The sequence below is a fragment of the Geospiza fortis genome, unplaced genomic scaffold (genome assembly GCF_000277835.1).
Source record: "Geospiza fortis unplaced genomic scaffold, GeoFor_1.0 scaffold11, whole genome shotgun sequence".
In the NCBI taxonomy this organism is placed as follows: domain Eukaryota; kingdom Metazoa; phylum Chordata; class Aves; order Passeriformes; family Thraupidae; genus Geospiza; species Geospiza fortis.
The window spans coordinates 1,715,963-1,728,133 of NW_005054304.1; the positions used below are offsets into that span (position 1 = coordinate 1,715,963).

The following is a 12,171-nucleotide window of genomic DNA, read 5'->3' on the forward strand; positions in this document are numbered from 1 at the left end:
GCCAGCTCGCAGCGCTTCCAAACGCTGCAGAAAGGGATTTTTGCTGTTTGGCACATACCTGGGGTAGCAGAAATAAAGGGTAGAATTGAAATGCAGAGCTGGTTTCCCGTATGCTCTGCAGGGCAAAGCTGAGGTGATGGAGGCTGGTACCTGTGGCACTGGGGTGATGGAAGCTGGCAGAGGTGCCTGTGGCAGGGGGGTGATGGAGGTTAGAGGAGGGAACCTGCGGTGGCACTGGGGTGACAGAGCTGGAGGGGGGACCTGCGGTGGCATTGAAGTTGGAGTTTACCTGCAGCACCCTGTGGTGGGAAGGTGGTGGTACTGTATAGCTATGGGCTCCTTTCACTTCTCTGGGTACAGTCACAGTTTCACAGAATGTTCTGAGTTGGAAGGGACCCACAATGATCACTGAAGCCCAAGTCTTGAGTAAATGGCCAGCAGGGCCAGTAGAGCTCTGGTGAAACAAGGACCAGATGGTGTCCTTGGGCTTAGCATCCTCTGGGTAAGAAAGCTGCATGCCACTCCACAGGCTTACTAGAGTGCTATTTGATTAAAATAGCATTTGGTTGTTGCTACCTTAAAACATGGCATAATATTGTGCTGCCTTTTTTTCTTTTTTTTTTTTCTGTATTTTTGTAGGCCTTTTTTCATCCATCCTGGATGAAAAAACAACAACATAGATAGTTGCTTGTTTCCCCTCAAAGAGCAAGAGCTGCCCTGGGAGTTCAGCTTCTGAATTAAATGGTTATTTAGAAGATGGGAGTTAAATATCATTTTACGACAGTATATTTTTATTTTATTTCTAAATGTTAGGGCTTTTTTAGCACATCTGTGAAGAAAAAGCTATGTTGTTGGTATAAGGGGAAAATTCTAGAGTTTTCTACCATCTTATTTAGCCTATAACAGGAGAATACGTAGTTAATAAAAATGTTAATAACTGACCAGATGCTTTTTCAGCATTCAACCTCTGAATGTTCATAGTATTCATCTCCTGTGCCCTTCCCACTAGCATGGTTCATGGCAGAGTAATATAAAGGTTATGAAAAGTTTGCTCTCAACTGGCTGCAGACTGTCTGTTGCACTTGGAGGTGTTTATGCCTTGGTTTCCTGACCATGCTCAATATACTCAATATATCACTTGTCTTTCTGGTCTTTCTGTGTACAGCTGTCTATGGAAATTTGAGGCTGGTTAGGTGAAAGAAGGGAATAAAATCTAGGAAAAAATATTTACCAGAAAATATTATTAATAAAGCTCCTTGAAACTTAACATGCAATACATCATGAAATGAGAATAACAAAAGCAGAAATTTTGTGTTTTCTAAGGATGGATATTTTAAGAAGTAATTTATAAATACAACAGTTTGATTTTTTTGAAGCACTGAACTTCACTCCTAAGAGCTCTTTGTTCTGTTATGAATTCCAGTGCTAGCCAGCCTCTCCCCAGGGACCATGAGACAACCCAGTGGATCCACTGGGAGAGGGAATGACATAGTCAGGATTGGGGCAGGGTCTTCCTTAATCAGGAAACTGGGAGCCCTTGCCCTAGTGTATTTGGTAGGTGGGCCACCCTGAGCACCAGTTTGTCTGGATCCAGACTTCCCAATAGCTTGGACAGCTTGTTAGGCAAGTGTGCCAGAACAAGATGCTGAATGGGAACCTGCTGTGTTTGAGCAAGTTGGCGATGAGCATTTCATTTTCCAAATAGTATATTCCACAAATCCGATTATTTTTCCTTAAATGCTGAATGTCCTTGCTGCACAAGTTCTTCCTTTCTTTGTCATTCTCAAAGTCAAATGGTGATTCTCCTTTGTCATTCCAATTAAATGCCAGTTTCAAGGAGTCTGATGTACTTGCCAAACACACCTCATGCTGCCATCCTAAACAGCCCCTCAGAATGGTTTTATCACACATCAAGGTTTCACTGTTTATAGTCATCTCAAGCAAGCAAATCCTGTTCTTGCTGGGCACTTCAGCCCCAAAAGTTACACATTTCATGTGATGATAAAGTGCTGTTTCCTATTTCTGTAGCAGTCTGATTTATTCAGATGTGGTACCCTAATTGCCTTTGTAAATCTTGTGTTCTGTTCCTCAGAAGCTTTAGAATAGTTCTATTCTGTGAATTAGCAGACAAGTCAAATTACAAGATTGAAATTACCTTTCTGCCTGACTTGCATCTAAACTGTGTTTTAAATTTTAAATTCCTTGACCTTTTGTCATACCATTTCCTAATCTTAAACAACTTTCTCTGGAGCATTTTTTGCCCCCACCACTGGCTTCAAAGACAAATTAGATTAGTCTCTACAACTCCTCTAAGATGTTTGCTTGTGCTGTTTGCAGTGATTTGAAGACCATGTGTTTGCAACCATTTCTGTCTCCTCTTACATGCATACTAATACTTGTTGATCATTACAGCTCTTGTGAATTGGGTATACAACTGACACATCAAAGCACAGCATAAATGCTGCAAGCTGTTGAAACAGAGTGCAAAAATAAAGCAACAGTTCATGTTTAGGGCTCACAGAGTAAGTGTTAGGAAGGAAGAAATGTGCAAGCAGTTTAAATGTAAAATGCATTAAAAAATCACTAGTTTCTCACAGTTTGAAGTGTGTTGTGCTGTCATTAACCAAACAATATGCTTGGGCTTAAACTTAGAGGATTCGATGGGGTGGCAGCCTAAATACTTATTTGAAAGCCATTTCAAGTGTGGCTTGGTCTGTGTTCACATAAATCCTTTTTTTGCATTTTAGTGATGCAAGCTGAATTCATGTTTTTGATGCTTTCTAGAACTTCACTGCAGTCACTGAGTTTGTATGTTGCATTAGGATTATGTTACCTGTAAGTTCAGTAAATGTAAGCAAGCTAAAATCAAAATGCCACTGCTAAGAGTACTCTAGTACTTCCCTGAATTTCTGAATTTGGTCTGTTTGAAGCTTCAGTATTTAAAAAGTTCATACAGCCTCAAAGGCAAGCAAATGTTGCATGGTTTGAAGTTTTGTGGTGTGTATTTTGCACCTCTCTCTTAAAGGGAAAGAATCTGTAACACAAAAAGCTCAATGACTGTTTACCATCCTTTCAGAAGTGTGGAGTCCTCTGACCTTTCAGTTTGTCTTTGCTAACACTTGACATTCAGACTGTGATCACAAGGCTCAAGGAGGTGTCACACAGAAGTCCCTTGGCTAGAAGTAATGCAAGTGAGCTAAAGTATTGGAAGCAATGCCCCTGCATTAGACTTCTGAGGGGAAAAATAGGTTGTTGTGGCAGAGTGGGATGCTGAGACAACCAGTGCACAGTATTGAGCTGCAAAATGCAGTCCTATCTGGTGGGATTTTGGTGTTTGGTGGTTGGAGTTTGGGTTTTTTTTTTAAACACAAAACTTCATTTGAACTAATTTGGCTGAGCCAACTGTTAGCTGTGTGGTTAACAGCCTGTGCTTCCATGGGTAATAGGTTCCAGATCCAGGCTGTCAGTCCTCATGCAAACAAGTGCTAGAGGAACTGGGAGAGGAATTGCTGAATTTCAGGGAGGAGGGAACTTCCTGCCTCCTTTTGGTACCGTGTGTGAGAATTTTCAGAAAGAGTTTTCATTCCCTGTCTTGGCCTCAGGATGTTGATGAGTTTTCTGTGGGAGAGAATCCTCTTAACAGCGTAGCAGATGTTTTAAGTGTGGACAATAAATTAAGGGATGTGCTAGGGGAAAGTGGAAATGGTCAATAACTCAGCAATACCTACTGGTGCTATCAATATTTGCTTGTAGCCAACTTTATAGTAAAAAAAGGTTATGGACTAGCCAGCCACAGTTAGATGTTCTGTGTGTCTCTGGGGAAGGACAGATGCCAGCCACATATAGCACTATCATCAGAGTTATGAATTACAATGGCCATTTGTGTGATTTCACAACTGCAATTAATTGTGGATTCTATAAATTATTTTTCATGTAGGAGAATGCAATAAAGACCTCCTGATCATTTTCTGTTCGTACCAATTCTGTACCTTTTCTATGTCTTGGTGTGAAGAAACCAGACAGTTGGGAGAGGGCCATTCTTGGGACACCTGTTGGAAAACATCTGTTTACTGATGGAGCCAGTGGGCTGAGACAGGTTTTGCCCACTCTTTTTTTTTAGTAGGGAAGTTGGCATTGTAACAATCATGAATTTGTGAACAACTGAGGTAAGGCAAAACCTAAGGTAGATGTCTAAACTTTGAAACTTAGGAATAAAAATGCATCATTTGTTCTGTTCATAAACTGCTCGTGGAAGATTGTAGCACATCTGCCTTAAAATATTTTTCTCAAATTTGCAGGTTATCAAGGATATACTGAGAAATATGTTAAAAGTGATCACTGCCCTTGATGGAAAGAGTAACTACAAATGCTGCATTGCAGTTTTTTCGTATTTTTAAAAATCTTTTATTCCTGCCACCTAATAATAGATATTTCAGTTGAGAATAAAGCTGAATTTCAAAGGAAATACAGTTTTCATTTTATAAAATGTGTAGCAGTTGTCTGACTTTTCCATTTAAACTACAAAATTACTGTTATAGACTCAATATAGAAATGACCAAAAGATAAAAGAGCGCTTAAGATTTTTTGGCTAAACATGCTACTCTTATTTTGGTAGTAATGACATTAATTCAGATAGGAGTTTGAATAATTGCATTGCAAAATATTTTTCTTTGTTTACATGCTGCTCATGCAGAATATACCTTGCCACAAAATTTCAGTAAGTTACACTATTATGCAAATTTCCTTTTTTGTTAATACTTACTAGCTTAATCTTAAATACAGAGAAGGAACAGAGGAAGGGAAGTTAATCTTCCATAGATCTCCTGTGTCTGAGCTTCTCAAATTGCTGATATCCTTTTTTCTATGAGATCAGTTGTCTTCAGTAAAGCAACTCAGTTAAATGTTTTATTAGGACTGTATTTTCCAAAGTACTTTATCCTGGTATCACTAACCAAGCAGAGAAATAAAGTAAAATGCCCGCTTTTGTTACAACAGTAATGAAGAATTGGCAGTGCATTTCTGTAACACAGGCACACAGAAAGGAAAAATGAAATAGTTATTTTAAATTTTTTTCTGTAAGTAATGCTCAGTTTCTGAAGTATCTCGTGCTTAAAACAATCTGTAAAATACAGTAAGCAAAACTAAATGCATTTGCTTGAAATAGTTACTTACCAAGTAAAAACCCACTGATCATGTACATTGTTTTGATGTCCCTTTTATCCATTTGAAATTTGTGTTACCTCATGCAGAACATGGAGTTAGTTTTCTACTTAGTACATTTGCTGTCCTCTTCCTTCTGATATCCTCAAGGCAGGTCTGAATTCTGTATCTTTCGAATAACTTTATATACGTCTTTAGTCTCAGATCTGTGTACCCCTGTGATCAAACAGTGTCATTGGTGAAAGTAGATTTCATAATTTACTTTTTAAATCCAATAGGCTGCTGAAAAACCACTAAAGATAAAGCCAGCACTTGTAGAGTTAATATTTTATTAGGAGGACAGGAAATCTGGCAACTATTGCAGAAACTAGACTTAATGGTGCACACAAACAATTTGTCAGTCTTGGTAAATGGGAATAGCTTTCCGCAAAGTGGTTGCATTTGCTTTGTTTGAACAGCCTAAACTTTTCCTTTTCGAACTTTAAATCTTAGAAGTGAAATGTGATCCCCACATTGAATCAAAATAATTTAATTCAAAACATATTTTGATTGGAACAAGGCTGATGTGAAAAGAAACTCTAGAATAAAAAAAAAAAGTTGAAAGGACTTTTTATCATATATTTAGCAAGAAAATTTGAAACAGTTCTAATTAGGCTGAAAAAACCAGCCTTCTTCATTGTAACTTACAAAGGTCATATATCAATGTTAAGGCAGCATTACCAACTTGTGTCTGAAAGCCTGAACATGCAAACATCATTCCAGTTGTTTAGTTTTGGTGAGTTTGGGGTTTTGTTTTGAATGAATGTGCACACATGTATTTCTAAGCCAGAAAACGTATTAGTTTAAAGTACTTACCTGCTGCTGCAGTTATGCGGGTTTTTTGTCATGTTTAAGAAAGAGTATTTTTCACCTGAAAGTTGTGGTTTTGCTAAAAAATGTGTGAAATCCTAATTTGTGCTTTTCTGTTCATACATAAATATTTTTCAAGTGGAACATAAAAGAGACTCCATTTTAAACATTTCAGAGGACATTCTTCCAGAGGGGAATTAAAATGTTTAGTCCATTAAAGGTAACAGGCAATTATTTTTGCTTGAGATTTATTTCTTACTTGCTGGTGAAGTGTATTCCTGGGTTTGTTAGTTTGGTTGTTTGGGTTTGGTTTTATTTTTTTTTCAATTGAATGAATAGGAAAGATTATTCATGTACAAGCAGTTTTGGTTTCTCAACAAAGTTTCTCCTTTCATTTTAACATTTCATAAACCACATTTTTTATGGGTTGGACACTTTTTCTGTCATTTAAATAAGAGTTGTGTGCATGCTTTATGCTGTGCTTCAAAATTACTTTGCTTAATCAGCATAGGAATAAGGCAAGTAAGTCTGTAATTTATTTCGGAATAGCTTGACTATGAATATATATCTGTGCTAATGAAAGAAAACGCAGTTAAACCTTTCATCTAATTTCAGCATTAGAACGTCCCAAACTCAAGCACAATATATATTCATTTTAATAGACATCACTTCATATGCTGTATGTCACTGCATAAAATCTAAAGCAGAAATAAAAGTAGAGGGCCAAAGCCATAGTAGTCACTTCAAACTTATAAACCTTGATTCCAAAGGTATAATATTGTTTGGGAAAGTATATAATGATAAATCTTTGGAGAATCTATACTGGACAAAGGAAAAATCATTCCCAGCCTGCTAGTTTTATGTTTTTTGTTGTTCCATCCTTTTTCTACGAAATCATTTATATTAGTATTAGACTGATGTTAGTCTTTGGTTGCCAGCAGTAAATTATTCTCTGTTCAATTCTTTCAGAAAACAAGGCAGAAAAAGATGCTCATAAAATAGTGAGTTTTTCACTATGAGATAGTTTTGATTGCACATATTTAGTGACATCAGATTGTGCATTCAAAAACTATTTATGAATAAACTAAAATTTCTTAGCTAGATCAAAGCTTCTATTTGTTGATGTGTCTGAAGTGTTTTTACCTTGGGAATAGAGAAATGAAAGTTACTAATAGGTGTTTGTGTTTGACATCTGTATACTGTACTTTTTAGCATATCTCAAGTGTTTTAGTCTCTGCCTAATAGATCTCATTAAAGAAACAGATATCAGCCCCAAGACAGTTTGTCAAAGTTAATATGAGTCCCCTGTGGACAGAATTGACGATCTGTATGTGGCTTCACATGACTGCCTTTCCATGGGCTTGTTTGATCCATTAGCAATTGGACATTAGTCCTTGATTCATTTTACAATAACCCAGTGAGTCTGGGTATTGCTTTATATGCTGGACATTTTTGGGGATTTCCTTGTTGTACATATTTCTCTCAGAGCACAGGGTGAGCAACGAGCTCGCTCTGCCCTGGAGGTGCTGGCCATTCCTTGCTTTGCTCCAGGAGCAGCATGGAAGGATGTTCATGTCCCATGGCTGCGTGCTGGGTTTAACTCGACCCTTAACGAGCGCTGCCTGTCCTAAGTGAAGTTGAGGCTGAAGTAATCCTAAATGCTGAACCATCAATAGGCTTGGCTTAGGTTTGCAAGAAGTAAATGCTAACAGCAGTGTTTAAAAACTGCAAACAATGCAAACACCCTTCTTTTTATAACCAAATATTTCTGCAAATTGCAATGTCTTTATTTCTCAGATGCTTTCTTAAGGAGGACCCGTACTTAAATATACCAGTGCAAAGTGCATCACACTGATCCAGCACATGGTGTTGTTTTCCTTGGAACTCTGTTCTCTAGTCATTAGACAAACTGTTAATTATTGTTCCCCCATTGATTATGTCATAGCATTAGCACTTCCCTCTAACCAAGAACTTATCTGTGAACATGAAATACCAGGCAAGCTTATTTGGCCTTTGAATTTGTGTGCTGTTTGGTCTGTCCTTCAAGGTCCTGATGCTGACTGTAGCTGGTTTTCAGTTATCTCTTTCACTTGGGATTTGGCAGCTAAGAAGATTTTAAAATGGCTTAGGAAGGAAAAAAAAATCTGCTTTTGAATCTGTAAAAATTTCAAATGCAAAATAACTTCAAATTTGAAAAAGAAAAGTGAGATCAGGGTGGCTCCCAACCATTCCTTGAGAAGGCAAAGTGTTCTAGTTTTGCTTTTAAGGGGAAAAAAAATCACATTTATACAGACATTAATCTAAGGAGCTCGCAGTGGAATTCCTTTAATTATTCAAGTCCAAATGCTTTGTGGGGGTAATATGACTCATGGAAAATCTAGCTTTTGTTAAAAAGGAGAGTATGAACAACTTCAACACATTCTGATTATTTACTTATGTACCTATCAAAAAAATCTCAATTTCCTAACATTCTTGTTTTCTGGTGTTAAATAGTTATAATGATAACAGTAAGTATGTTCCAGGGTTAATTTTTTTTTTTTAGCAGGATAGCACGAAAATTAATTCTTATCATTGTAATTTGCTGAGCCCTGTAGAATTTTATGGCTGCACATTGCAGTATTATGGACACTCATGAGACTCCTGACTGGTTTTATCTTATTAAACAATTTTGAAATCATTAATTTTTAATTGGCCTTCTTCTGGTTTTTTATAGTTTTAATTGTGTGTCTGTGTCTAAATATTGGGTGTTTTTTAAATTAAAAAGGAAAAAAGTCCCGGCTAAGCATATATGTTGTAAGGTATTGCTATATGATCATCCCAACAGATCTTCTACTGCGTGGTGATTCATTTTAAAGAATGCTTTCAGCAATTCAGTTTCCTAATAAAAGTAATAATAAAAAAAGAATGATATGATGTCTAAGATATGTACAGGTCTTTTCTTGATTGAAAGTTCTAATTAAGTGAATCGAGGAAAATTAACTGAAATTAGCTGTCAGAAAGTCACATTTAAATGAGTGATGATCTGGAGTGGCAGTAAACATTTAAATGATATAAATTGCCATTTAAGTGTATGGTTTAATGTTTGTCATGCATTAATATGACATGAGACTGCAGTGACAATCAAGCAGCTTGCTCTAATTTGAACATATTTAGGGCTTTTGTGTAGAGTGCACCACACAAATTAAGACAATTGCTGGTTTTATGTGTCAATTTAAATGTTGTTTTCAGGCATCGGTTAATGAAACAAACCCATCATTTTTGTGTGCAAATTGCAGAGTGATTTCCTTGGTTTCCCGATTAATTTCAACTTCCTCTGCTCAAAATTAGGAATTTCCTTTGCAAGTAAAATGCCATTCATTTTGCTAGATGAAGAGAATATCTGTTTGTTATGTTTTTTTCATTTGGTAATTCAAATCAGAAATACATTGAATCCTCTCTGTAAAATAGGAAAAAGAAATCCTGACAGTGATTTAATCTACATAAATTAACTCTTTAGATGGCAATGATTGTAGGTTACCTTTAAGTATAGTGATTTTTGGACGCTCTTGTCTTGGGGATTGAGTTGTAACTAGTTAACATCTTCAGAAAAGCAGCTTAATCATTCAGCATAGGACTCTGTATAGGTTTGTACACAAGAAACGCATGAAAGTGGTGGCAGTTTGATATTTCCAACCTGTTAAAAATTTTTTACCCTGGCATCCCTGGCTAGTTAGTCCTGTTTCCCAAATTCTAGCAATCTTCTCTCTGGCTGTCAGAATCAGATAATCCTGCTGTTGTTATTCAGCATGCAGATCACACAGGACAGCACAATTTCGTTTTGAGAGTTCATAAAAACATAGCCTGTCTATGTGTAAATGCACAAATACTTTCCACTTACTGCTTTTTTCTTTCTTTTTTCTACTATTACAGTTTAAAAAGTGAGATCTCAGTAAGTGGGAGGTAGGGCATGAGACTCTGGTATCTATCGCAAGGCCCACCTTTTTTCTGGATAGAATGTCTAAAATACTCTTACCAATTCTGTATTTAGACTTGTTAAGATAATTTGGCATGCTACAAAACAAAAATGCTCCTGCTACTACCAAATGATGACTATCTGGCAAACTCAAGTTTGTGTTTTGTGTGTGTTTTTTTCACAGGCATTAGAAAGTGAGTTTGTCTCCTGCCAGCTTCACCAGTGGATTGATCTGATTTTTGGCTACAAACAGCAAGGGCCAGAGGCTGTTAGGTCCCTGAATGTGTTCTACTATTTGACTTATGAAGGAGCTGTTAATTTAAGTTCAATAACGGATTCTGTACTGAGAGAGGTAAGTTTGTACTTTATAAATACAGAAAAGGCTTCATTTACTGCTGCAGTGTTGAAACTGTAAAGACTCCACATTGTTCAAGGCTTCTGGTGAATGTTCAATTTCTTTGTGTTTTCTTGTGGTTTGGCCACTGGCCAGTCAAATGCAAGGTGCCTGAACCAGTTGTCACAGCATGCAGAAATAATAGAACAAGGATGCAAGTTGTTCTTAAACTTTGTGCACCTGGATTTCAGCCCAAGCTGGATGCCAATATAAAAATAAAAGTTCAAGGATTGCTTCAGTTGCTGAGTTCAGTCATTTTGTTCCTTGATACTGGATCTTAGTGGCAGTGAACAACCTTGATTTGGCTTGTGCTTCTGAATTTACTTCTGCATTTTTTAACAGTTAAGTGCAGTCTTGCATAAGTAGCAAGCATCAGATTTTGTAGCCTCAGATACTTTAATTAAGTTTGCTATCAAATTAAAATAACCTGGCCTGTGTTTTTCAGATGCAAAGAAAATATTTCAGCATTGCAAAGATCAGTAGCTTTACTCAGACTTGGCATCATTCAGAAAATCTATTTGCCAAAGTATCTCACAGAATATTGTGTGTTTGAAAGTTCCTCCTCTACCACCTAAACCAGCTGTTTAAAAAAGGGCAGGGTGGCATGATTAAAATATATTTTTGATTGATTTTATGTCCTCTCTTCAGACACTGTATTGGTACCAAGTATAGCTGCAAGTATATTAATTATAGAATAAATGTAAGTGGTACCTTTTTAAAAAATATTTGGAGTCTATGAAAACAAAATAATATGAATCTTATCAACTGTTTTATTTAGAGGTGACACAGGGACTGGCTTAATACCAAAGTGATGGCTCAATGTTGTCATTACATGGCTTGCCATCAGTCTGCAAACTGCATCTTAGTCTCTTTAAACCTAAAATACATGTGTTGCACATAAATACCGTTAATTAAGCTAAGAAGAGGGATACTGGGACATGTGGCTTACAAGAAAAAAATGTCATCTGGGTTTGGAAAAATTGTTGACCCAAGAGTCATCTAGTAAATGTTCACTATGACATGTTTTCAATTCACTGATAGTGAATTTGTTCACTCTACATTGGCATGGAATTATTCTTAACTTTTAGGAGTATTTATTAAACTCTTGAAGTGATTGGTTAAAGTGTGAGCTGAAATGTAGGCTGGGTATTGTATGTAAATTGTTCTAAATTTTGTTATTAAATGAACCATCATTGAACCTTTATTTATTGAACTAATCATTGAAGTAACACTGGTGAAAGTAGCAGTCTCCGCACACAGTTTTTGTGTGATTTAAATTTTTCTTGAACAGTTCTTTTGTCACATTTATTGTGATCTGTTTTACTTGTGTTACAGCCTGAAAAAAATTAGGATCAGGGAAGTTACAAATGTTTGGAAGTGTGGATCATCTCAGCAAGGCATTCACTTTGTTACAAAATATTTTGAGTTTGTCACATTTTTTTATAGTACGTTGCTACAATGTTTCTATTTTTTATTGTTCTGTGCTGTCTGAACTGACTAAAAAATGAAAACAGGAGAGGGAGAATTGTAGTGTTGTTGAGTTCACAATAGTGGAGTAGCTTAGCAGCAGCAGAATTTTGAAACACTACTGACGGTGTCAAAAACACACACTGATGAATGCAGACAGAAGAATGAATTGTGTCTTGTAGCACTTTTGTTCTGAGTTGCTAGAAGGATTTGCCCAATGGATTATTTTTATTTAGGATTTTTAAGCATACCACTAAAGCAGTGAAAGGTCTCCTGTTTAGTTAGGTATCCCTTACCATTTACATGTGTTTTGTAAAGTGTATTTATTATTATGTAAATGTGAACATGT

The 12,171-nt window shown here is 36.6% G+C and overlaps 1 protein-coding gene across 1 annotated transcript in view; it reads left to right on the forward strand.

Moving 5' to 3' along the window:
* The window catches only part of LRBA (LPS responsive beige-like anchor protein), a 366,680-nt gene that overhangs the window by 301,532 nt on the left and 52,977 nt on the right, over positions 1 to 12,171 (forward strand). Inside the window, 1 exon segment of the mRNA XM_031066497.1 lies at positions 10,146 to 10,313. Coding sequence (XP_030922357.1) covers positions 10,146 to 10,313 — 168 coding nt within the window.